Genomic DNA, 27,997 nt, shown 5'->3' on the forward strand with positions numbered 1-27,997 from the left:
TCATGCAAAGGGTGGTGTCCAAAACAGGGGGTTCAGTGTGCACTGGATGTGCCCGTCCATCGCCATGGATTGGTGAGGATGTGCCTGTCCATCTCCATGGGTTGGTGAGGATGTGCCCGTCCATGTCCATGGATTGGTGAGGATGTGCCTGTCCATCTCCATGGGTTGGTGAGGATGTGCCTGTCCAGCTCCTTGGGTTGATGAGGATGTGCCTGTCCATGTCCATGGATTGGCAAGGACAAGGTGGATGCTCAGCAAGGCTGGGTGCCTGCTTTTATCAGTGCTGTAGGCAGGAGAGTGGCACCCCACACCTTTGGAACTATGTTCAACTTTGTTGCTGACCTCCAGGGCCAGTGAGCCACCCATTTCTACCTGCTTTAATTTGGGTTTAGGCAATCATGAAACACAGATAGAAACAACACCTTTTTTTAAAAAAAAATTCCTTTAACCCTTTGAAACATTTTGGACAAGGCGACTTGCTCAATGGACAGGTGTTACAGTCTTCCTTCTCTGCCTCAGTGCAAAGCCTGGTGTCAAATCCACCCCCATTAAAACCCAGCTGCAGAGGGATGTTGGTGTGGATAATACACTGACTCTGGAGCTGGAAGTGCTGACACAAAGCCCAGATCCATCACTTAAAGCAACACACAGGGTGGACCTGACTTGCCTGGAAAACACAGAGTAGCCATTACAAAGAGATGTTCAGCATAAAGCAGGCATTTTGCCAGTAAGTGTAATTAATTTACATTAAGATAGATTCAATCTTTTATTTCAAAAGAATTCTAGGATTGATTCTCTTTAATTCATATCCACTTACAGTGAAACAGTCAAGCTAATCACAGAAATCATTTGAAGTAGCTATTTCCATAAACAAGCAATTAAGCACTTATAAAATGACTTTTAGATGTGATTTTAATATAAAATGAGACATAGTCTTCATTGATAATCTTAGCATTAAGCAGAATGTTATTCAGTCTCTATTCTTTAAAGATTTTACAATTGCTGTGCTCAATTATTAGGAAGTAATAAAGACATAATTAATCCAGCTGGCCAGCAGTGAGGGACTTTCCAAGGAGGGACTCTTTCCAAAGGGAACTCTTTCATCCCTTTTGTGGCATGACCTGCACAGCTGCCCTACCTGTGTGAGGACTCATGGGTTAAGTATGAATCCTCATGAAAGTCCACCAATTTCAAGGTGCTGAGCCTTTCAAGGTGGCCCTGAACAATTAAGAATTAAACTTCAGCCTTCCTAGGGGAGCCGCTACAATGGAGAAATAAGTTCCAGGAGATCTGCAGCCTGGGCCCAAGCAGCAGCACTGGGGTGCCTGAAGCACCATTTGGACATGTGTAGTGCCTCTTCTTGCAGGGGTGCAGGAGGAGGCTGTGCAGCTGCCTAGAGCCCCAGCTGCAGTGGGATGGCAGGGGTGGAACCCTGCCAGCCCTGCTGGGAGGAGAGAGGGGTCAGGGCACGGTGGTCTGAGCAGGAGTGTGTGAGCACCAGGCTGGCCCAGGCTGCTGGCTCTGGGGAGGGTCTGGCTGCAGAGGTGCGTGTGAGGTGTGCAACCCCTGCAGGAAACACCCTGTGCCTGCCAGGGAGGGCTGCCGGAACAGCAGCTTGTCCAGCCCATCTGCTGAGCCCCCTGCAGGCTGGCTGAACTCATCTGGAAGGGGGTGTCTGTAGCTACCCAAGCTAAAATACATGTTACAGCCTAACAACAACTTTTCTGTTCCTAAATAAATAGCAATTTACAGAGGACCCAAGTCAGCTAAAATCAGCTATCTTCCCTCCGTGATTTTCAGGGTTAAAAGACAGTATCACATATAAAGATGGTGTCATAAAAATTAAAAAAAAAAAACAAAAACAATGAAGTGAGGGTAGCACAAATATTTCAGTAAGGGGCAGAAAACTCAGGTTTGAACAATGCCATCTAAATATTTCCTTGCATCTTCAAACTGCTGCCATCTTAGTCTTGGAAAGGGCAATGCCAGTAATCTCTAATGATTTATGGTGAATGACAGACGCCCATCACCTGCTGTGGTTTCCTAGGATGGAGAGGATAAGCTACTCTGTTATCATGGCCCAGCACTAACAATGAGCAGTTAGCATTCAGGGGATTGCTCACTGCTCAGATAAGCAGCACTAAGCTTCTTGCCTTTAAAGAAGGCTGAAAGATAGGGATTTTTCCCCAACTGAATACACACAAATAGTTTTCTGCTGTAAAAAAAATTATTTTGTCAGAAAAATGAGGAAGAAGGTATATTATTTCTGCCAAACCATGCGTAAAGGTATACTCTTTCTGGGGTTTAACTATTACATTCATCCCACATAAATCAAGCTAATTGGGAGAATCAGGATTACACATATCAGTAACAGGCTTCCTGCTTCCTTGTTAGGTGAATAGAGATGCTTTGAATTTTTGTTTGTTATTTAAAACAAAGGAAAACTCATTACCTTATGTATTTTTGGGGGATTAAAAAAATAACTATTTGGGTTCAACAAATATTTTCATAAATAAATGTTTGTGTTTAAAACTAAAACTCTTTCTTTTCACCATCTAATATTTTTTCTTGCCATCTTGATATTTTTTCACCATCTGATATTTTTTCTTGTTTCCACCTATTGTTGCAATGCAGCAGAATTATACACCTTTGATTTTTCATATTTAAACATATTCTAAAAGGCAACATTTGGAAATACTGCGAGAAAAGTCCTCTTGTAGACAGAGGTGAGGAATATGAATTGTTTATCTGGTGACAGTATTAGCAAGTTTCTATAGTTTTTGGTCCTTTGTGGTGATTTTTCAAACCTACAATAAATAGTTTTAGAGCCAAATTGCTCAGAATAATCCTAAGCTAAAGCAAGAACAGCTGAAAGCTGTGATTTACTTGGCATCTTCATCTCCCACCAGGTTCAGGAAGGGAATTCAGGAATTTCAGAAAAAATTTAATTCCTAATGAAGAGCAATGTTTTATCCTATTTAATTTCTCCTCAGCAAGCAGGGACATAACTCAATGTAAGCATGAACATAACTCAATATAGAAATGGTTTGGAAGGAGCCATGAAGAGCATCTAGTTTCAACCCCTCTCATGGGACCGGACACCTTCCACTAGATCTGGTTGCTCAGAGCCCCCTCCAGCCTGGCCTTGAATTCTTCCAGGAATGGGGCATTCACAACTTCTCTGGACATCCTCTTCCAGTGCCTAACCACCCTCACAGTAAATAATTTCTTCTGTAAGTCTAAACTTAAATTTCCCCTCTTTCAGTCTGAACCCATTGCTCCCTGTCCTGTCACTACAGTTCCTGATGAAGAGTGCCTCTCCAGCTTCACTGCAGTCCCCCTTCAGGTACTGGATCATTAAACATCTCTGTTTAATATTAGTTTTGCATTTCACACCACTTCAGCAAAAGGCAGCCATGTATTTTTTTTAGTGCCTCTCTGCCTGGCAGCACTTGTGACCTGGAGGAAAGCAGAGCTGCACTGTGGGAACAGCACCAGTGCCCTGCTGTGCCACTCACACAGCCTGACCCACACTGCCACCCTGCAGACAGCTGAAATGGCACAACTGCCATGTGTCACACAGGACAGGCCAGAGTGAACCCAAAGGGCTGCCTGCTTCAAAGGGAATTTCACCTTTTCACTTTAAAATTCCTCAGTCTCCCAGGAGCCAGGCATTCCAGGGACATTGAAACATAGCATTCCTTAAAAACCATGGCCTGAGTCACTGCTGCAATGCTTCCAGTGCTGATGGAGAGAGCTGAAAGCAGGGTGGGGAGCCACCCCAGGGTCACAGCCAGGGACTGCAAAGCCTCCCAGGACTGGGCAGTACCTGAGGACACAGTGCTGGAGTTGCCTGCCAGGATTTTATCTTGGGCACAGGTTTTCTTGGGATATGCTTGGGCACAGCTTTTATCTTTGGCACTTGGAAAATTTATCAAACAAACAAAACGGTGCAGACAACGCTCCAGGTTCAAAGAATCAGCACTGCAGCTGTGCCAGCAAACACTGGGAGAGCCCTAGATAAGGGATCAGGCTGCTGCAACAGTGTAAAGTACATGGTGTTTTTGAAACCAAGGTAATGAGACAAGGAGTGAGAAACACACATAAGAAATCGCAGCTACAAATATTTCAGTTACATGCTGGCATATTTCAGAAAACATTTTTGAATCTTCCTTCCTTCCCTGATCTCACCTGCTGCATTGATATTTTTCATCATTTTAATATGAGATGAAATAGAAATAATTCCAACCTCAGGTTTGCTCTTTCAGTGGTATTAAAAAATGAGTGCAAGTTTGGGAATGCATTTCAAAATACTTTTTGCAAGGAACTTTTTTTAATGTATTTTTTTTCACAGACCCATTGAATTGTCTTAAAGATATTGAACAGGGAGCCAGGGATCTGTATAAAATGAAGAGTGTTAATGAAAATTGACATCTCATTTGAAAAGACTTGATCTAATTTTCTAAATATTAAAATAACTTGTATGTATCTTAGATTCTGATGAAAAGTTTGCATTTTGCATGGAACTCCCCCTAAATTTAAGCCTATCAGATGCAAAAACAAAGTAAAAAGAAATCATAGAATCACAGAATCATTAAAGTTGGAAAGACTTCTAAGGTGATTGAGTTCAACCACCAGTGCCAAGTCCATCACTAAACAGTAGTGAGCAACTTAAGTAGGAGTGAGGCTGTGACACATGTGGACAACCTGCAGCTGCATTTCTGGAAAGCACTTTTCAGACCAGAGCCATAACCTTTTTCTGTTCTTGGAGGAGTCACTAGCTCTGGTTTGAAGTATATAATCAACAGCACTTATTTAAATCTACAGTGCTAAATCTTCATAGCTCTCCTGTGAATGCCTTTCTCAGGGAGGCAGGGTATTTGATTCAGCATAGCCCTAAGGGAGTTATAACAGTGCTCTTTTCACCATATTTATGATTTTCTCATTTTTATGATTAATGATTTATGATTTTAGTCCCTTCCCTCAGAAACAAAAATTCAGAAACTTTTGAAGTCTCTTGTAGAACAACAGTAATCTCTTGTTTGTTACCAAACAGGAGGACACATTGTGTAGCTGTTGAATTATGTAATTCCTGGTGTGTTTGCTGTTGAAGTATGTAATTCCTGCTTCCCTTTGATTAAATTCTTACAAGGCTAAAGAAAATATTTAATAAAATTACCTTAGGCCAGATAATTTTTCCTCATTTTGAAATGTCACAAACAGCTTGGAATTCAACCAAACTCTCTGAAATGGTTGCAGACTGAGCTTCTGGTATTGTATGTGGCTTTTTATTAAAGATTAGGGAAAGCACTGAAAATTTTAGTAAGGAGGACCTCAGATAGCTTAGTAAATTGAAATTAATATCATGGTGACACAGTCAGCCAAGCAAGGGCATTGACCATGGGTTAAATAACCCTATCCCAATAGTTTTCAGCTGGACTGGGATGTGGGGGCAGTGATGACGGCAGCAGGGGGTGACACACAGGTGGCAGTGCCCAGGGCTGGGGGGAGCAGGGCAGTGTTACCCTTGGCAGCGCAGTGGTGTGGCCCCATCCTCAGCTCATGTACCTGCGTGTCCAACCTCATCCAGAGCACAAAAGGGAAAATGAGGCGAAGTTTTCAGAGCTCTGCCTTTGGCAGCAGAGCCAGTTTGAGACCTTGGAGACAGCAGATCCCACCAGCATCCCAAAGCAGCTGCAGGGCTGATAGCTTTTACACTGCACACATGACTTTTTCTACAAACACAGAGCAAACCCAGGTAAAGTTTTACCAGCTTTAATGTATCTTTTGGTGTGGTAATGAAAAGGATCATCATCAAAGAGGATAAGGACCACTAAAACCCAATATTCTGCTACAGTGATAGTTTTATGGCCTCATTTGGCAGCAGTTTTATTTATCAGGTGTGCAGCTTCATTGAATGTCTTATATTCCAGGCGCTTCAGGAGTTTATTATCTGCAGGACACTGTGCTCCTGTTCCAGAATAGATGGTATCTGGAACAGGAATTGTTCTGGGGCAAACTTTACGGTAGACCTATTTCTCCAATCTGTCAGCCAGTTTTGGCACTCTGTCTCCACAGATTTCTGTGAAGACAGTAGGAAAAAATGTAGGCTGGAGATCACACCTTGCATTGCTGATAGCTTTTGCTGAAAAACTAGTGTTTTACAAAGCACTACTACAAGAGAAATAGCTGTACATCAGTTTCTGCTATTGCCTGCCCTTAGTTAAACCCGACCCAAATTTTGTGGTACCACTTAGGTGATGGAACTTTCACTATCTCACACCTTTGAAGACAGGAAGAACAAAACAGTATGTTTGGAAATTGCCCTGCTGTCTCTTCCACAACATGGCAAAAGCTCACACAGTTGAAAGCTGTAAACATATTCCAACTCACATTTATTCACGTTACTGCTTTCACATTGACGTGGTGCAAGATACTGCTCATTTCAGATGGGGCCACAGACATGCCCCAGTAAACTCTTAATATCTTTTAGACCATTAATTAACACTGTACTCAGGACATTAATAAATACTTGAAAAGTCTGTAAATGACCTATGTTGAACTCCTTTGTAAAAGTATTTACCTTATTTGAATGGATTTATTTCTATCTGAAAATACATTACACCATGAAGTGATGGATGTAACTGTTCTGACAAATTGTGTGCACCTGATATGGTCTTTATCACTGCTGCAAGTCTGCATAAGTTTGGGATTGAGCAGGAAATGATGAAGATTCTACAGAGCCAAAAAAGATTTGATCTTAAGGTGCTCATTTTGCTCTCATTGAAAGCACAGCAGCCCTTCCCAGGGAGATCCTGTGGGCTGGTGCTCAATGATCTGATGCTCTGGCGATGCCTCAGTCCAGGGTGAAGTGCTGGATGCTTCAGCCTCAGCCCAAGATGAAATGTTGATTGCTTCAAGCTCCTCTGAGCTCTCTGAGCACACCACACCTCCCTGCATGTGCGTGTGCATGTGTGTGTGCGCTGCTCACCATGCCCATGGAGCAAAGTCCAGCAGCCATGCCCATCAATTCATGTCTCTGACCGTGCCCTTTAGACACAGCCTTCGTGGCAGATGTGGTTGCCATTTATCAGGCTGAAGGTGGCCAGGGAGTGGTTGGTGCTCTTGAGGGAGGTCATTCGTGTGGTGCTCCTGGCCATGCTGTGCGAGCGGATGAGGAGGCGAGCCCTGCAGCACAGCAGCTGGTTGTTGAACTGCTTCCGAAAGCTCTTGCTCAGCAAGTAGAGAGCAAAGGGGTTGACACAAGAGTTAGTGAAGGCCAGGATCCGAGCACAGATGCTGGCAATGAAATGCAGCACTGAGGTGTCCACCTCGGAGTAGTGGTAGGAGCGGTACAAGTAGATGATGTGGGTGGGCAGCCAGCAGAAGGCGAAGAGGCACACGAAGACCAGCACGGTCCTGGCCAGGCGCTTACGGGACTCAATCTGGATGAAGAAAGAAACACAGATTAGCTGCTGTTCCTAGCTCAGACCAGGGCTGGCTATTTTTGCCAGTGCTGCAGCTTTCCAGCTAACATATGGCACGAGGCACATCCAGAGCAGGTAAATCTGGACTGCAGGTGAACACAGTCAAGAATTCTCCTTGTCTCTCCTCAATCCCCTTCCCTTATAAACAAATAATTCTGAGAATTTATTACATAAGAAGTAGTCTTTCTTTTCCTTTCTGTTTAGAAATAAAATTTCCAGTGGCTTGTCACTTTGCAAAATCCCAGCTCTGGCAAGAAAAGTGGGGACAATCTGCATTAGTTATCCACACATAATATATAGAATCATATGTAATTTTAATAAATTACCTTATTATTATTCTTATTATTATAATTAATAGTCTTGTAGGAGTCTGGGATATTTCACAGAGCTCACAAGCAGGACATTCTGCCATGGGGCCGTGTGGTGTATGTACACAAAAGTGCTGTCAATAGCTCACAGCCCTTTAAGACCAAGTTCAGCACTCAGAGTCTGAAGCAGATGGAGAAACAAAAAGAGGATATTCTGTACTTGGAGGAACACCAAGGCAGCAGCAAGGTGGACCCTTCAGCTGAAAGCAGGGGAGCCACCAGGAGAGAGCTACAGGTGGTGAATAGATGGATGACCACCTCTAGGCAGAATCTGAGCTTTGTCAGGGAAAGGTGCTTTTACAAACCCAGCTAGCACGCAGTGTAACCTTCATGCAGACCAGCCACACTTTTGTTTTAGTTTTTGCTTCTACAAGCTTGGAGTCAACCCAAAGGTATTGCTCAACTGAGGGGAGCTGAGGTAAACCATACCTTGTCTTTTGCCTACAAGTGCTGTACATTAAGATAACAAAGCCACTGAAAAACACATCTCTCTTCCTTATGAATGCAAGAGCTATGAAGGAGGTTACCCAAAATGAGAGGACAGAGTTGCCCAGAAAAACCTGCTAAAATGCATCACTCCTTGGGAGAGGTAATGTAGCCAGAGTTTGCAGGATTGGAAAATGTAGTGCTGCTGATCTTTTAGGGCTCCCTAATGTTCTCCTCTGTGGTAATCCCACTAATGCTCCCCAAGACTCCAGGGGGATTAGCTGCATCCCACTTTCTGTACTTAAGTAGGATGTGAATGGCCTGCAACTGCTCCTAGCCTCAGCCCTGATGCCCTTGCTCCTGCCCCAGTGCAGCCACAGTGCCTGGCCAGGCTCCCAGGACACTGCCCCATCCTCACTCTGCTTCCAAGCTCCACAGCTAAATCAGAAACTGAGCATTTTACACAGGCTAATATATTCTCAGGACAGCTGCAAGCAAGAAGCAGGCAGGAGAGACACTGCAAGCCCATTTGGACTTTATTTCATGCCCCTTTAATGGCACAGACTAAAAATCAGCCATTGAACTCAGGAAGGACTGACATGCACCAGATGATAACATCTCCAGCGAGCAGGCTGAAAATTAAATCCTTTGAGAAAGGGCTCTCCTTGGCTAAACCATATATTCTTTTAAAATGTATTCTTAATTTGATATAGGGCTATTGAGGCCACATCTGCACTATAAAGAAAGGAAGCAATGCAATAAAGAAATCGATACCAGTTATCTCAGATGGAGACGTATAGCACTTGAATGCACTGCAGGACGGGAATGATGGATGGAGGTGCTAGACCAGCCTGGCCTTTTGCTTTCTTTAGAGCTCTCTCCCCAAAACCAAAGGGGAAAGGGCTGCTTGTACTGCTCACTTTATTGCCACTAATCAAAACAGCCATTGAATCAGCAGAGAAATGGCCTGTGGGGGCAAAGATTTACGCACATTCAGAAGGGAAAAAGGATAAAGATTTCAGGGATCGCACATCATTTGATGGGCCAAACCCAAGTCTTTCCAGCCTTACTGCTTCAGCACAGCACCTGAAGGCTGTGTAAGATGATTTTGTTGGGTCAGTCTAAGGTGGAGGTGTCAGCTGGGTGCAATTGAGCAGACAATTGCTCAGCTACAAACGGCTTGTGTCAGTTTTGCTGAGGTTGAAGCACACCTCAGTTAAAAAGAAGAGGTAAGGCAAATAAGATAAATACCTCAAGGTAAATAGGCTGTTTAGAAACAGGCAAGGCTTCATCCAAGGCCCTCCCTCTGACAAAGCAACTTAGTTAAGTTTTGATTTTCTCCCATATCACCCCTTTGCTTCAATCTGCTCTGCCCCTTTCCCTGCATCCTAGTCAATACCTTTCCAGGCAAGGGTCTCCTGCTATGCTTGCCATGGTAACCACTCTGCCAAAGTCTCTGAACTTACAAACAGGAGAAGATGCTTTAACTGTTTAGCCCTGTGTTAGGGCTTCTTTCATCCATTTTAATTCTTTTACCCCACCTAATCTATTAAAATCAGTATCACAGACATGGTCTGTCACAGTATAAATTTCCCTGTATTCCCTCTTTCCTCCCAGATTCATAGAAAATGTGGATTTTTGAAGAAAGTCAAATCTCTACCTGTTTCCTCACATGCACATTTCCTTCCACAGGGATGTTGTAAGCACTCCGGATCAAATTCTTAGCAATAAAATAATAATATACTGAAATTACAGATAGGGGAATAATATAAAATATGAGAAATGATGCCATTGAGTGAATTTTGGGATGCAGCCCATCTGAATGAGGGTAAGGAGCGCAGCTGATAAAGGTTTTATTAGTCCCTTTGTCATGGAAAGGGTGCAGATCTGAAAATACTGCTTCAGGGATGGCAAGCAACATGGATACAATCCAGATTATAGCAGCTCTCACACAAATCTTCATCAGTGCATGCGATGCTTGGATATCCATTGGCCTTACTATAGCTTTATACCTAAAAAAACAAACAAAAAAAGGATATAGTTTATTGACCTCAACATTCAAACATAGTATTACTGCTTTTCCCTTCCAATCAGAAATAAAAACACAAACAAAACCATTCTTTACTCAAGACTGGATTTTTCTGGTGTTTTTAATTTCAATATTTTCAATAGATTTCTCAATTTAAACCAGAGCCACCTGTCATCAGTTCATTCAGTTTCATGTGTATTCATTATGAGTTCATTTAATTTGTAATTGACCCAACAAAGCACAGGGCTCCCTGACATTAACATGTTAATTAATATTAATGACATTAATATGTGTCCAAACAGCATTAAGACAGGAAGTGCAATCATAAACTTCTCTTCCAAAGTGTACAGCAGCTTTTATCCCAGAACAGTGTTGAAGGAAACTGGGCTGAGATTTTGACACACTTTTCAAGGTGAGTATAGCGGTCTCCTGCAAATCTTATTTTTTCTCAAGCTACATAGAGCATACTGCCTGCTTAATTGCTGTTTGGTGGTTTAGCTGGCAAGAGTACCTCAATGCATTGAGGTAAAGTAGCCAGAAGTGCTAACTGAGTCTCTTGCAGAAAATCACCATTATTGCTTGCTAGTCTAGATATATAGAGATACTTTTTGACTTGAAATGTTGTCTTTCATGACTTCAGCCTTTCAGAAAATTGTACTTTAGAATCCAAGAATATAAAAGAATTAAGCTTATTTGAAATTGGTGTGTGTAATGAGAGGACTGGAAAACATCAGAGCTTAGTATATGCTGGAGCCCTGCTTTGGCAGGATTTGACGCTCCAAGCAAGCCAGAACTCACATATGCATTTAAGGAACATAGTAGAAGAAAAAAAAAGTAATTAGGAAGGAGTATCTACAGGTTTCACAAATCGGCATGGAGGGTCGTTATTATAACAGTTACAAACTGTTGGATATTTCTTCCAGGATCTGCCTCACTCTGCCCATGGTGTGCTTGGCTCCCCGTTGGTCACTGCTCCCTGGGGACCAGTGTGTGCCTGGGTCCGGGGCGGTCCCAGCCCTCTCTGGCATGGCAGGGTACATCCCATCAGCTCCTCAGTCCATCTCTAAGCTCCTTCCAGCATCCTGGCTCCTTCAGACAGCTGAAGTGGGCACTGGGAGCAGAGGCAGTGAGCACGAACACCCTGCCTGAGTGCGGGTGGCACAGCAGGGTCCCTCCATGCAGCAGCACAAACCAGGCTCTATGGACACTCCACGAGTCCCCACCTGCTACAGCCTGCATTATCCTAAAGCTCAACATCTGAAAGAGGAGTCCATCAGTCCTGAAGTGTTTTAAATGTGTAATTGCTTTATTTGCAGGGTAAGCATGCATTCAACTTCTGATTATATGCAATATCCTGCTCAGCACACCCAGATTTCCCTCCATGTAGGTATATATGTGTCTATGTATCTTTGTGTATGATTTTAAACACACACACATATTTATATGCATGTACATTTATGTATACATAACTACATACATAGTTACATAGTTATTTTTATGAAGACTGCACCTAGACATTTTATCATTTGCAGGTATTTCTTCATACAGGTGTGTCTTGTGTAGAGTACTTTTCCTTTCATGTACTACCAACACTGTGCTCAGTAGTTTGCTGTTTAAACACATTCTCCAAAGCTCTCCATTTTTCCAGCTGCAGTGGCCACACACAGGATTTTTAAGGCTTGCTTAGCACCTCTTTAACTTTCACTCTGAGATCTGTGGATTAAGTGGTGTCATACCACAAAGCACAATCTTCCAGCACCAGATCATAAACTGAGGCGAAGAACGTCACAGCTCTTAAACAAATATGATGCTCTGGATATTGCTGTCATAAAACAGAAGTGCTAGGCAGATTACTAAAGAGTGGTGTTAAAATAGCTCCATTTATAGTCTCATTGACCAGATATAGATTATTGACAGAAACATTTGCTCACTGAAAGTCTTCAGTAAATCTTAAAGAAGATACATGCAAAATGAAATTAGCAATATATCAGGGTATTAGCAAATTTGGTTGATTCAAAGGTCTTTCTGTAGATGTTTACTGTATGCTTATCAACATGACATGTTAGCATGATTATTTCAGGGATTGTCTTACAAAATGTAGACAGCTGAGAGAATATTTTCTAGTATTATGTTCCAGGAACATGGATAAGTTAAAGAATATAGAGAAACTGCTTAATTTTTATTAACATTAATGAGCTGGGGGAGCCAGAAAATTACTCCATTTCAAGTTATTGGTACATTTTAATCAGAGATAGCATATACAAACAATTTAATTTGGACAGAACATAGTTAGAAATGTCTAGGAATACTGGCACTGACTACTAGGCATTTAGTGTATTTTTAAAGCCTCCTACAGCAGATGAAAGAGAAGATATGAGAGAGGTTTTGCTTGCAAAGGGTTCAGTGTAGACCCATAGGATGGGAGTGAAAGAACAGAAAGATAAAACAGAGGAAACAAAGCTAGAAAACAGATTTTGAAAATATAAGTTCTCAGGTGCAGAACCACAGGTAGGTATTTTCTTAATAGCCTGACAATCAAATAAAGTTATTTTGCTGACTTTCTGCATGACTTCCTTGATGGTGGTTAAATTTAAGCAGAAATCTCTATTAATCTCTGTTACTCTCCAAGTATTGATGTGTGAGTGATCAGTACTGATCTGGTAGGAATCCCCATTTCCAGCTGCCTCGCTGATGTGTCAGTGGGTCTCTCCAGTTTGTGTTCCAGCATTCCACTCTGCCATGCCAGCTCAGGCTCTGGCCAGCAGCTGCAGGGGCTGCTCCTGGTGCGGGCACAGGGGAGGCTACACATGAGGAACTGCCCCCCCTGGCTGGGGCTTGGGCTGGGTGGGACACCACTAGATTTTCCTGTTGCTGGTGTTCAGGGTGTGAAAAAGCTGCATCTCCTGGTTGGCTCCTGAGTGGGGCTCAGAAATGCCTTCAACTCCTTTACTTTTCCATACCACTTTCCTGGCAGGGTCAAGCCTGGGGTTTATAGTTTATTTGACATTTCTTCAGAACTTCCTCCAGGTAGACTGTATTTGAGTAGCAGCTCATTCTGCTTTTCAGCATGTGTATTTCCAGTTTGTATGTCAAATAATATTTCAAGTTTTCACAGCGTTGTCCTCTGCCATTTGTTTTTCAATGAGTTAGCCCGAGGCACCCAACTTTCCCATATTTAAAATCCAGCATGTAAATATTTCAACCCACTTTGAAGGAGACATTGATGAATATACCTATACACCTTAGAGGAGCCATGGATCTCATGGACCTGAGCTTTCATGCATAATTTTTAACCCAGGTCGTAACATGGCCTCTTAGAATGCGTGTCACATTTTATGCTCAACTGTCTGCAGTAGATCTAGACATGGCCCTGCACTGATCACCTCTGCTGCTCACACATTCAGTCTCTAATTATTGAATTATTGTTTGAAATACATATATTATTTTCAGCTAAACTCCTTTCCCTACTGGCTTTTAAAGAATTTTTTGAAAAAGTTTAAAAAACAGAGGTACAATTCATGCACTGCAACAAAGCCCAAAACTTCAAAATATGCTTTGTGAAGATTCAGTTGAATAAAAAAAGACACAGTCAAGAACTCATGCCCAACAGCCCATGCCAAACAACAGATGAAAATGACTGAGTTGCTGCTGATCTGGTTTGAAATATGAAAGAGATGCTGCCCTTTACTACTGCTCAGTCTTTGAATTTCTCTGTTCCCACTGGTGAAGCAGCCAGGTTCACTGCAGCTGCCAATCCCCTCCCAGCCAGGATGGAGGTCAGTCAGCTCCTTGTCTCACAGTCTCACTCAAAGAAGCCCTCAAAAGAAATTACTCATGGGGCTATCCTAAGTGTGCTTAATGTAACTGCAATTCATGAGGCACTGTGAGGATTCCCCTGCTAAGGAAATCCTCCCCACACCAGCCACAGTGACTCTGGTGCTGTGCCTGTTCTCCAGGGCACTATTCAAGCCTTCAAGAGAAAGCTGTGAGAAAGGTGATTGTGTTTCTTCAACCCAGAACAGCTGATCACTTTTTAACCTAATCCCAAAAATTCACTGTGGATTGGAAGGAGTCCACAGAGCACGTGCATCTCCACTGAATCCTTGAAAACATCTTTTACACATCCCTTAGGATCTCTATCATGGTCATTGGGTAGTTGTTTCTCACTACTGAAATGACCATAAACCACTACAATGTGGCACACCCAAGGTCTTTCTGTGGCAAATACTTTTCCCACTGGGGTTACTATGCCAGGGAAACAGGAAAACTGTGTCATTGTCCCTGTGTTAATAATAATGTAACTAAGGATAGCATCATCTAATGTACTCTAAAGCTTGGAGTATGCAAACATTGGTTAATACCCTGCACTTAGCCCCAAAGCTGCAGCTTCAAATATAAACACAGAAGTAGCTGCAGCATGAAAAAGACACACTGTCCAAAGATACCAACCAAAATATGGCCCCAAATGGATATCAGTATTTCCTAGGTGTAGTGTCTCTGTTGGTACAAAAATATTTTATCCATCTTTGTCCTCCTCAGCTGAGCCAAGAAAATACAAGTCACCAGAAGCATGAACAGGCTTTGCCTTCAAAGCCATACTGCCTATACATTTCTAAGCACAGAAGGGCTGCAGTTTTGCTCTCTGGGGAAGAAAGGACCTTATCCACAAAGACTGCAGCCTCTGTGCTTCCTTCATGGCTTTTTCCTGTCACCTTCATCCACTTACTTATGCCTGCTACAACAGCCACAAAAATTAAATGAAAACAACTAAAGCATGGGAAGTAAAATCAGATGTTTCCATGGGATTTTAAATTAATTTAGCTCCATATGGCTAAGTCTCTGGTTTTGTGTTTTGTGGTTTTTTTTTAGGGAAGTAATTTTATGCTGGTGCTATAGGCAGCCTCAGCTTGCTCTCCCCTTCCATGACTGCCTGGTATTAATGCTTTTCTCCCTACCCTAATGACAGCAAGGAAAGCTAATGTAGATGACCCAGGAGTGTAGGGAGAGAAAATGGCTGAAAAAGACCCTGCCACAGAGTACTGCCCTTTTCTATCTCAGTCCTTCCAAGCATGTCCATCTTTCTACAACTTAACATCACACTTGCAAGAAATGTAAGAGAAAAAAAGGTCTGCCCATCCTTCCTCCAGAGAAAAGGGACAGTGCCCCTCCAAAATGAATTTGCAGGAGTACTTAAATGTCAAGGAAAGTTTCCTCCAAGTAGTATCATCTGTTACTATGCCTTACACCTTTTATATAAAAAGATCCTGTGCCCCACTCCTGAATTTTTATCGTGGTTTAAAATCCAAGTGTATTAAAACCTGTTCAAACACGATTTCAGAAGCTTTGCCCACTCTTGCTTTATTACTGATCCCACTGTTTAGACTGCATGATGCTGGTGGAAAGATGTACATATTGCCACTTTCTTTCTCTCTGAAGGGAGAAATCCACTTACAAAGTTTTGAATCTGTTTGAACTGTGCTCTATTTTGAGAAGTTGAACTAATTTGAAACTCAGACTTAAATAAAAAAGCAGGGATTGGCTGGAACAAACTGTTGCCTTACAGAAACAGTCACGTAAATTGCTGAGAAGTGAAAACATTGAGTTCCTCCCAGTTCTAGAAAACGAGCTCCTGAAATTGCCATGACTTCCTGTGGTAAGGATGGAAGAACTGCCTCTCAGTCAGCATGTCCCCCATACTTCTGTTCCCACTTGTAACTGAGTCACTTGTAGTGAGAAAAGTGCAATATGCAGTCCCTCTGATCCCCAGTCATCTGTTCCCATTTGTAAGGTTAATGGCACATTGGCCTGAGAACAGACCAAACACAAATTCTTTCACTAAGATTTTGCAATTAAGTTCTATGAGCATCACATTAATGTTTTGCCCACATAATATGAAGGACTGGCTCAATTACCAGGCAAAAAAGCCTCAGGCAACAGAGAAAAATTGATGCCATGGAAAAACTACATAAATGAAGAAGATGGAGCCCTGTTGAGTGTGAAGCTCCACCTGGAAAGCAAGAAAAGAGTCTTGTTAAATATACCAAGAAATTTATGATAAATGCAATCCACAAACTTTCTTTATTGTTTCCTCCAAGGATGTTATGAATATTTATAGCTCTGAAGACAATTCAGTAAATCCACAAAATTGCTAGACTGTCTAACCCATCAACACACTCCGACAACCTATTCTGGGTCTATCTGCTTTCTGCATACTTAGTTAAGATTATCATTATTATGCATGATTCTTGAGTGAACATCTGTTATTAAAATCTTTAGTAAATTGCATATGGGCACAAAGACATCTCTAATGGGCAAATCTTAAATACATTGGCAGGTACTGCCTACTTTCTCTTTTTATTAATTTAACATTTAAATGGAAAGAAAAAGGAGGCATTGATGGAAGTGGCATAGCTCTTACTTTTAAAGCATATGTTCAAAATTCAATCTGTATACCTGCATACTGCTACATTATCCTGGAATATGGACAAATAAAAATCCCTGTATACAAATGCCTAAATTCCGAATTGAGACAGAGTGTTTTAGAGACCACTGAACTGTACTACATACTGGTGAAGGAGACCATAAACACTAACCATTTGATAGTGAATGTTTTATTCCTAATCATAATCATCAACAACTTAAGATAGTTCAGAAATTATTTATACAAATGAAAAACAATGGATTAAAAGGTTACTGAAGAAAACAGTGTGAGTTCCTTGGACATCAGAAGAATCCCCTTTACACCCAGGGTAGTTATTCCCAGAAGGTGATCTTCAGCTCCATGCCAGGTTAAAGATTTCAGTGGGCCAGCTTCATGGATCCTTGCAAACAGATGTGAGACCTGCTGTCTGAAGCAGGGCTGGGACCCATCCATTTACAGAACCACAGAATATGCTGAGCTGGAAGGGACTCACAAGGATCATTGAACCCAACTCCTGGCCCTGCACAGGATACCCTGAGAGTCAGACCTTGTGCCTGAGAACATTATCCAAATGCTTCTTGAACTCTTATCAGGCTCAGTGCTGTGACCACTTCCCTGGGGAGCCTGTTCCAGTGCCCAGTCACCCTCTGGGTAAAGAACCTTTTCCTCATATCCAACCTAAACCTCCCCTGATACAACTTCAGGCCATTCCCTTGGGTCCTGCCACTGGTCACCACAGAGAAGAGCCTGTCCCTCCTCTTCCCCTCATGAGGAAGTTGTAACTGCAGTTAGGTCTCTCCTCAGTCTCCTCCAGGCTGAACAGACCAAGTGACCTCAGCGGCTCCTCATACGGCTTCCCCTTGAGACCCTTCACCATCTTTGTTGCCCTCCTTTGGATGCTCTGTGATAGTTTAATATCTTTTTTAAATTGTGGTGCCCAGAACTGTCCCCAGCACTCGAGGTGAGGCTGCCCCAGTGCAGGGCACAGAGGGACAATCCCCTCCCTTGCTAAGGGACAGTCCCTTCCCTTGCCCAGATGGCGATGCTGGGCCTGCTGCCCCCTTGGACACGGTTTGGAAACATCCTTTAATTTCAAAACTGGCAAGCTCCCACTCAGCTGCCCAGCACTGCACACATTTCTGTGTGCTCAGTGCCCGGGTGCAGCCAGAGGGATGTTCCTGCTCGAGCCATGTGGCACCAGAGCACAAGCTGGTGTCAGGGTTGCAATGTGCTGAGAGTCTGGAGGCAGCTGGGAGAACTGGTGCTGGCATGGGGCCACCAGGCATGAGAAGGAGCAAGCCCCAGGGGTGCTTCCATCCAGGGCTCTACTGCCTCAGCCCAAGTCTCCAGGGATGCCAGCAGCCTGGGAGTGGGAGATCTGCCTAAGGACTGAACTATGACCAGGGCAACTAAAGCTGCAGCCTCACACATGGACTTCCCATTTCCCTTGAGAATCTGCCTTATTTCTGCTGAAAGCACCACCTTTGGTGCATAATCACTGAGTAATCTAAGCAGGTGGCATAACTGCTGGATATCCCACAGAGCCAGTTATAGAAATTCATTAGAATTCCTAAAAATGGCAGTTGCTCAACAGAAAAAGTCCTACCTGTACAATAAATCAATATTGTACCTTGTTTTGACAGAGAAAGAAGAGCTCATCATTGACCTAAAAATTAGCACTTCCATAAGCTGTGGTGTGCTTATATTAATTTTGTGGAAATAGAATAAAAAGCTATATATATTTAGAACCAAGGCCAGGTTGGATGAGGCTTTGGGCAACCTGGTCTACTGGAAGGTGTTCCTGCCCACTTCTGGGGGAGTTGGAAGTAGATGACCACTAAGGTCTCTTCCAACCCAAACCATTCTTTGATTCTATGATTCTTTTAACTTTAGAGAAGCAGATTTCCTAAAGTTAAAAGCAGCTTTCAAATCAACTGACTGAGAACACAAATCTAAAGGGGTATCACTAACTATAAATTGGTCACTGACTTCCAGCCTGCTCCCTGGTGTCTCCCTCCTTGCCATGAAAAAAGCACAGCAAAAAGCTGCCCTGGATAAGAGAAAAGGAGGAGTCCTGCTAAAACCTCAAAGAAGTAATTAAAAAAATCAATATGCAACAGATGGGAAAAAAAAGCAAAAGTAAATGACAGCAAGTATTGGAGTTTTAAAATGTTCATGACTGATAAGGGAAGCTGAAGGAGCCAACAAATTACCAAAGGTCCCTCTGCAACAGACAAATGTGCATTTTTAAATACATTGGAAATAAAAAAATCAGTAAGTCAGGCATACACATAAATAGTGAAGATATGAGCAATGATGAGACAAAGTGAAAAGCAATAACTTGATAGTCATCTTCAGGACCAAATGAGCAGGAGATCTATGTGGTTCTATACTATGTGTGCAGCACTACAGATGTAGCAGAAAAGTTGTGAGCTGTATTAAGGAAGCTGTGAGCTAACATCTGCTAACACAAACTAATTTCACACCAGCAGGCCTGAGTAATTTACACCTAGAAGTACTAAAGGAACCAGCTGAGGAACAAGTGGAGCTAATTTTTTTACAAATCTTGAAAAAGTGGTGAATTTCCTCAGAAGTGGAGAACTGTCTTCAAAGATGTGATGTTCAGAAAAGCTGGATGGTGTGACCAAGAAAAGTGCGAATATTTGTGCTGCCCATGGCCAGTTGCAAACGGAGTCAGAGATAGGTTAATCCTGCTAACAAGTGATAATTAATATGTCTGTCTTGTTTAACACACAGCAGATGTCAGCATTGTTTTATCTTGTCACAACATAACAGGGGATGTAAATAGGGTGTGGGCCATGCTGGTGTACAGAGGAGCTGCAGCTTTTGTGGGCATGTTGGCATGGGTGACCGTGCATGTAGATATGCACATGTGTGAACCAGGGTACATGTGGTCCTCCCTCTCCTACCCATGCAATCCCTGTCCCACTCCCACAGGACAGGGTTAAAATTAGGACTCCTCATCTGGGAAAGGGGGAATTCCAGATGGAGACCCTGAGCCCCATGCTCCCGTAGCAGTGCATCAAGCATGGTAGTAAAAAGCAGTGTGTAGCCTGGGTTCTGGGAACTTTCTCTAGCTGCAGTAATATTTATTGTATGTATCACCTGCCTTGAGCAGGCTATAAAACCTTGGCTGGAAAAGTCTGCAGAGTGGCTAACCAGACTGAGAATGTTGTAGAATCATTGGGGTAAATGGCCATAGTCTAAAACAAACCATTTTAACTCAGTTATGTGTAAAATAGTAAATACAGGAGCCAAGTGAGCTGGAGATGCAAAAAAATTAATGCTCTGTTAAGAAGAGATAAAAGAAGACATCAGAGTGACTCTTCTGCATGTGACAAAATGAGATATCCTGTGGGATTCTTATGATGTCATGGTTTTAGTGTAATTCCATATAAAGCTAAGCCATATGATCCGTAAGTGCCTTCTGTGGTTTCAGTAAACATAGGTGTCATAAGAGATCATCACCACTATTTGAACCTTCAGCAGCATGTAGGGGCTGAACAATCGATTGCTATCCTTGACTGCTCTCATCATAGAGCCATAGAATAGCTTGGATAGGAGGGGACCTTTAAAGGATTAACAAGCCCCCTGCAATAAGCAAGGACATCTTCAATTAAGTCAGGCTGCTAAGAACCCATCCAAGCTGGCTTTGAACACTTTGAGAGGTGGGGTATCCACCACTTCTCTGGGCAAGCTCCCTCGAGTGCCTCACAACCCTCACCATAAAAAATTTCTTCATTTTGTCTAACTTAAACCCACTGTCTTTCAGTTTAAAACCATTGCCCCTCATCCATTACAGGCCTTGGTAAAAAGTTCCTCTCTGTCTTTCTCATAAACCCCTTTAAGTATTGAAAGACTGCAATAAGATATCCCCAGAACATTCTCTTCTCCAGACTGAGCAACCCCAATGCTCTCAGCCTTTCAGGTTTGCTGTGAGTTAGGTTATTATGCAGTGGTTAGAGGTCAGACAAATTTCAATTTGAAACATGACCTGAGTTCTAAGAGGAGAGGGTAACAGAGTGCCAGACACACCAGAGGTGGCAGAGTGATGTATGCGCCTTTAGTCTGACTGCTCAGAAAGCAGCCTCAGGTCACTAGAGAGATTTGTTTTAATCCAAATCCTGTGAGATACTCAGTAGCCTCTGTGCACAGGTGTGGGCAAGAACTACTGCTGAGTTGATGGCTAATGTGGTATCTCCTAGTCCTGCATCCACATCTCTGGTTCCCCCAAATAATTTAAACCTTCATGTCTCAATCTCATGCTTCAGGGTTGCCTGAAGGTGTGAAGAAACATTTTTTTCTCTCAGGTGTCATGGTACTGTTTTCTGTTCTGCTTTCCCAGAGAGCTGCAGAGACTGACTGTGGACAGAGGGCAAGTGAGGACAGTATGGCTCTGACAATGCTTCTCCCTTTGATGCTCCACAGTTTCCTACAGTCCAATTAAACTGATCACTAGCCTGGCATAGGAGGGGAGTTTCTGCAAGGCATCTCTAGCTTTCTGATTTTCTCTACAGCAGAGCACTTGGCTTGCTGCCTGGGTTGCCTTCAGGTGCCTCAGTACTGTGAGAGGCCCGTGGACTGTCCCTGTTTTCTGCCCCATGGCACAGGGATTTTGAAAGCCCTTGCTCTGCCTGAGATCCTGCACAGCAGACACTGTGTGGGGGGGGTTGCAGAGCCTGCTGTGGGCAGGAGATCACGGCCCATGGTGTCCCAGATTGTACAGGGTGAGGTGGGCACCTGGGTGTCAGACTGCTGAAAAACAAGGTGAGGGGGCTCCATAGGGACTGTGGTGGAGTCTCTTTCCAAAATAAAGGAAAACAGATAATTGCAAGGGTCGTCTCTGAGTTACGGGATGCTTCACAGAGTGGTTGTGCCTGCTTCTACTTTTTCAGCTCAGCTACCTCCTACTCTTCTCAGCCAGGCTCTTGTCCACATCTGAACATCAAATAGTAAGACATGAACTGATGGGTCCACAGTAAGCTCATCTCCTTGCTTGAGTGATGGTGAAATCCCAGCCCACTGCTGGGACTCACAGCCAGCAAATTCTCTGCAGCCAGTTGCTCTCCTTAATAACAGTGTGTAGACAACCTCGTACTATGAGACCATGACAACTGATTGGGGGTTTTAGGTTTTACTGAAATGTAAACAATGGGTAATCTGACTTTTCTTCCTTTTGATTGCTTAAATATTGACAGTCTCCAGCATATTAGCACTGACTCTAAACTCAGATTTCCGTACCAGTCCCACTGCTATAAATGGAAGCTCTAATCTTCCTGGTTATAGAAGTACATCCATTGTGTTTTGGCCATCTGCTCTGGTTAATCAAGATATTAAGAAAGTTTCTGCTGTTTGATCAGTTGCTCTTGGTGCAAATGGATTCAGGGGCTGAGGAAATGAGAGCTAAAACTAAGAGTGTAAAGAGTGTTTATATTATACTGACACAGTGTCCAGCAACCAGGATCAGCTGAAGAAGATAAGTGTCTATCACCCTGCATGCATCAGCACATGAAGGGCAGCAGCACAGACACTGTGTCAGTGGCAAGGGTGGAAATGGGGCTGCATGGTGCTTCAGAGTGAGGGAAGGCTTTGGGCTGGGCCCCAAAGTCCCTCCAGTTTTCTTCCCTGTGACTAGAATGCCCAGAATACGTTCTAAACTACTACGGACTTGGCACTTTACAACTGATGGTATTTTTTAAAAGTGTCATTATATAAATGAACTCAGGGAAATCTGGGTTGATTTTTCACAGCTTTTTATTACCATGGCAGGCTTTCCTTAGTCTGGTAGTGGAGATATAAACCAGTGATTGTAAAGTAAAATAAATGAACTGGCACATAGATATTACACCTCCTGTGGTATTGTAGATAATATTAATAGTAGGGTCTGGAGACACCTAAATCACAGAAGAGATGAGTCCACTAAACAAAGATTTTGCATGTTTAAAAGTGTTTGTAGAAATTCTGGATTTGCTTCTTTCCTTGCACTGCTGCTTTTTTTAGGAATGTTGTTTCAAAGTTTTATTTCTTAGATAAACAAACCATCATATGAGTTCAGAGGAACATCAAAATTTGTGTTCATGGTGCATTCCAAAGGACCCAGCAGAACTGAGACCCTGCAGCATTCCCGCATCAATCCCTGCACCCAAGGCACTAAGATCAACATTTCCAAAGCTAACATCCTCATTTCAGGCATCCCACATGAGTGCAACCCTGCTGTCTGCAGCTGGTTTTACCACCTAATCTCCCGTGTAATGTCACTCCACATATCTCAGCACGCTGTCACTCCCACCACGGGCTGCAGGCAGCCCCGGCTGGCAAGCATGCTGCAGCTTCCCAGTGCTAGAATCCATGTAATCCAAGGTGCTTAAAGATGCTGCTTGTAAACTCCAATTACATTTCACATTACTCTGCTGTGTGCTTGTAAAAACAGCATTGCTTCAGGAAGGTTTCGCTGCGTGAGCACCAGGGCATTTCGATCTTTTACCATGCCAGCCTAACAGGGAGGAACTATGATCAATGCTTGACAGCCTGGCTAATTCAAATGCAAATGTACATACCCTGTCAGTCACGGGAGAAAGCCAATTAAATAAAGACATCTCCCATGACATGGGCAATTAAATAGTTGCTTTTCCTCTTGCTGTGTGAAGATTTTCCTTAATTTCCTGTCCCTTGCTGAGACAGCCTTGGCTTTTCTCCCTGGGCTAGAAGCTCAGGTGTCACTGCTCTCACGGGTGCCTCTGCACTGCTTATCCTTGCACAGAGGAGGAGGTGAAGGAGGAGGAGGAGGGCAGAACCCAAACTCTCATTTTTTTTGTGGGATAAACTGAGCAGTATCTGAAGAAACCACTGGCTCAACAGTGCAGAGCAGCAGGGCAGACAGCTGTCCTTCCCCTACCAACCTCATTTACAGCATTTCTAAAACACACAGACATCATGCACACACATGGGCTGCTTGTTTCCTCACTCTGCTCTTGTATACTCAGCACTGGTGCCTTATCACTCATGGAAGGTAGCTGGAAGCACAGCACATGCCTTAACCCTCTCCTGGCTGCTCTGAAAATTTAACACACTTGCAGGAAAACAGGTGTCTCCTGACAGCTCCCACTGCTCCTGCAAATGCAGCCAGACAGATGCAAGCACTGTGCAGACAGTGGAGTGGTCCCAGAGGAAATACATTTATAATATTTATAATATTGTTAACTTTTTTTTGCCCTTTCTTACATATTTTCTGAAATAACAATGAAATCTGAAGGAAATCTCATGATTGTACACAGAGCCATCCTAAGCACCCAGGGATGCTCTGGCTGTCCCTTGCTGCTCAAACCTGGGCAGGCATGCTCAGCTGTGTCCATACGCGCCCAGAGCACTTGCAGGCTGGGAGGCTCCCACTGCAGGAAAAGCTGATGTCAGCAATTTGTCCCTCTGTTTCTCCTTGAGAAATGTGCAAGTGAACAATCAATCCTCTGGACAACCCCTCATTCTAGTGGGTCAAACCACTGAGTAGCTTTAGGTGCTCTGTGCTGGAGGCTGGCACTCAGCCAAGTGTTTGCAGTCACTGGCAGATGAGAGATTCCTAACACAGGGCAAAGTGGGAATGGAAATAATGAAAATATACCTCAGGAAGGCATATACTTATGATGATGTGAGCACAAAAACCTACTAAAACTGGGCCCCTCATCTTCAGAAGGTGATCCAACTCAGTCAGGACGATTTGTGCCATTGTTGTAATGTAGCCCAAGTGCCCCACTGTCTCACACTCTCACGTACTCTCTGTGCCCATCACACCTACCCACTGCCTTTCACCTTGTGTTTCAATGGTCATGTCTCTGGAAATGACCCTCTTGTATCACACTCCAATGCTTTTCTTTACACATCAGAATTCTTCTCCCTGTGATGTCTCTCAGGCATCACCATGATATGTTCAGTAATGCCAGCAGTTGTTTCCATGTTTGCTTTTGTCAATAGAGGGATGCTGAAACCAAGAGGGTCTTATGATAACTTTTTGCAGATGATGAATTATAGACAAAAGGCCTATAGTACACTGACAATCTCCCTTTCCTTGGAGACCGTGCCATGTAATGCTATTCAGAGCAGGAGGTTTAGGAGGCTTTTCTCTTACATGGCCTATGGCTTTGATTAGTGAGAACAGGGAAATTCACACACCTCATGTGAGCATCTCAGGTAGGATTCACCTCACTGAACACTAATCATCTCGCCACCAAGCCCCTTTTTTCTGTTTCACTTCATGCAGTGTCATATCTGTCATCAGAAATGGGTGTCTATGAAACCACCCCACATGCCAGGCTCAGCATCTCACCTGCAGGTGTTGGGCTTCCAGACCCTCCATAGCTCCCAGCCTAGCATCACCACACTGGTTCACATTCAACTCACATTTTGGAAGCTTTCCCTTTACATTTTAAGGCTATTTTCCTAATGATTCTGACATGATTAATACTGGGGTCTGGAGCTCAGGGTGACAGTTTTAAGGAGCTAGACTAATGGGCTGTGAGCTGACAAAATATAGACTGTATTATTTTGTAACAAAATTAACCCAGCACTGCTGATAATTTATCAAAATAGAAACTTCTATAAACTTAACAGATAAGGGACATTTGTGTTTCAATGCACAGCATATTAGATTCATAGGTCTAACAAAGTTACAAGTTTCATTATTATCTCCTTCGGCAGTGGACCACAGATGCATTAGAAGAGGGTAAAATGATCCCTTGGAAATGGAAACATTTGATCATCAGTGCAGCATGATAGTTAACAGGTTCCTGATAGGCTGAAGTTCAGAACTTGAAGTCACAAAACCCCAAGCTTGGCACAGCTGCTGTTTTCTGTTCTGTTCTATCACTTCAGGCAAAAAGTGCTATTGATGTGCTGCTCGGTAAAAGTACTTGCAATGTTTACTTTATGTAGCAAGTGATCAGATAGCAATAAATACCTCTAACATAGTCTTCTTTACAATGCATTTTTGTTTTCCTTACACCCCTTAAAACAACTTATTACAGCTTTAGAAAGATGTATTTTCCTTAAGAGACACTTATTGTTTTCTTAACATTTTCTTCAGAGAGGTCAGAGGGCATCCAGACACCACATCAAGCACCACATCAAACTCAGGAGCAAAAGTGCATGTGGTCTTTAACTAGTGCAGCTTTCCTACCTTCACAGCACTTTAAAGCATATTGCTTTAAGACTTTTATCTACACATAGGCCTGTTTGTCATCTGCTACTGGGACAGACAGTGCTATTTTTATATATCCCAACACAGAGGAGAGGACAAACATATTGACCATTCTGTCTCTGAAACACCAAGGAGCTCCTGCTTTTGTTGAGACTGCAAAAAGTATATTTCAATATGTGTGTGAACTACATTGAAATCTGAATAAAAGTAGTCTGATGTTTTAAAGCAGCTTAGCAAGAGACAGTGGCATGCAAGAGACTACCCAAAGCAAACCTATTTTCACAATCCCCATGTCTTTTTTGATCACCACAAAACAGAAATAATTTTTCTCTCAGTACTTCTGTGTCACTTCAGCATGGTAACAACGTGTTCCTTAATCTCTTTTGGAAGCATTCAGAAAATGAACCAACATATTTACTGCACATTATTTTTTACTAAACATTATTGGAAACTGAAGTTTCTGAACCAACAACACAGATCAGTTTTGATTGGATAAGGGGCAAACTGTTTAACCAAGGGAAATACACTGGCTGTGGCAACTGCGATTCCTGGTTTCAGGCAAGCTCATTTGAATATCTGAAAAATATTTTATGAAATATTGTCTCGCATATTATTAACTTTAAGGAAGCAAGCCACTGGAAAGAATTGATTCTCATTGCACTTTAAATTGCTGCTCCAGTGCCTTCACACTTCATGAAGTATGCATCAATTATCTTTTGGGCAAATACGAACATATATGCTATCTTTTAGCAGAGCTTCATTAATGGCATTTTCTTTCTCTGGTCTTTAGCTTTAGCTTGATCTGCTCTTGTCCCTCTTTGAATTAATGTAGACTATTAGCTAAATTGCACAAACATTTAGTTTAGAAAAGGTATCCTGTGTTCAGTCTGCATCCTTCTCAAGTTGTATGCTAATATTCATCAGAAATCACCTGAGGTGGTTCTTCTTCCCTCATCACATTAAAAAGAAACATTTTACCTGAAAATACAAATTTATAATTGTGCATTTTATGGAGTCATAATTATGCAGGCTTCTTTTCAAGGCAACAGCAGCCAAGCTTACCTGTCAGCTGAGAGAGCAGTGAGAGTAAAGACTGACACCCCTACAGAGGTGAGCTGTATGAAGGGGATAAGTTTGCATCCAGTTCTGCCAAACAGCCACTCGTCAGCAAGGTACCTGCTGGCATCCACAGGAACACAAGTCACTAAAAGCAGCAGGTCTCCCAGAGCCAAACTGGAAATGAACAAATTAGGGACATTTCTCATGGATTTCACAGTACAGAAGATCTTAATCAAAGTGATATTGCCAATAAGGCCTATCAGAATGATGATCCCATAGATAGTGGGGATGGCGTAGAGGAACGCTGGGTAAAACCAGTCTTCCCCCAGAAGGGAGAAGTTTGCACTCTGGTTCACAGAGATGTTATAGAAAATGAAGTTATCAGTTTCTAGGTCTAGCAGAAGGCACTCTCCAGATGCCATCGTCCTACTTTGCTCTTCTCGGAAAACAGCTTTCTTCTTTGAAAGTCCCCAAATTCCTCAAGTTAATTTCTTGCTTTAATTTTGCTGCTCCTTGCTGGCTTTAAACAGTCAGAAGAGTTTAAAAGTCATATCACTTTGTGACACATCTTGTCAATAACCCAGCCAAAAAGCACCTGCAGCTTGCTCCACAGTCCTGTTTCCATAAGGTGAAAGTAGAACCTGTTTTAGCATCGTTTGAATTGTGAAACTTGCCTTTTCCTCCTCGACTTCTCTTGCTGTTAAGTATTCCTCAGCTCTGGAAGGCCAATTATCAAATTCAAAGACCAGCAAGTGGCAGGCATTTTCGCAAACGGGGCTGGTTAAACTCTCAGCTTCGGCTCTGCCCGGCAGCTCCGAGTCCGAAAGCCGGGAGTTAGAGAAAGCAAGAACTTTGGGGAGTTGCTGCCACGCTGCATTGCCAGTCTCTCCCGCTTTCGCTGCCTGCCATCGCCAGCCGGATTTAAAGCGAGGGGGGAAAGCGGGGCTCGGCTGGCGGCTGGGATCCTATAGGCAGGATGTTCTGGACGTCAGTCCTTGC

At 43.0% G+C, this 27,997-nt stretch overlaps 1 protein-coding gene across 1 annotated transcript; it reads right to left on the minus strand.

Annotated features, from left to right (window-relative positions):
* Positions 1 to 5,759: 5,759 nt before the first annotated feature.
* GRPR (gastrin releasing peptide receptor) lies at positions 5,760 to 27,997 on the minus strand. Its single transcript, XM_036394683.1, has 3 exons — positions 27,002 to 27,997; positions 9,942 to 10,293; positions 5,760 to 7,445 (listed from the first exon to the last, which is right to left on the minus strand). Exons 1-3 carry the CDS (start codon positions 27,418 to 27,420, stop codon positions 7,053 to 7,055), a joined length of 1,164 nt encoding a protein of 387 aa, XP_036250576.1. The 5' UTR covers positions 27,421 to 27,997; the 3' UTR covers positions 5,760 to 7,052.

This window comes from Molothrus ater, chromosome 2, assembly GCF_012460135.2.
Source record: "Molothrus ater isolate BHLD 08-10-18 breed brown headed cowbird chromosome 2, BPBGC_Mater_1.1, whole genome shotgun sequence".
Classification (NCBI taxonomy): domain Eukaryota; kingdom Metazoa; phylum Chordata; class Aves; order Passeriformes; family Icteridae; genus Molothrus; species Molothrus ater.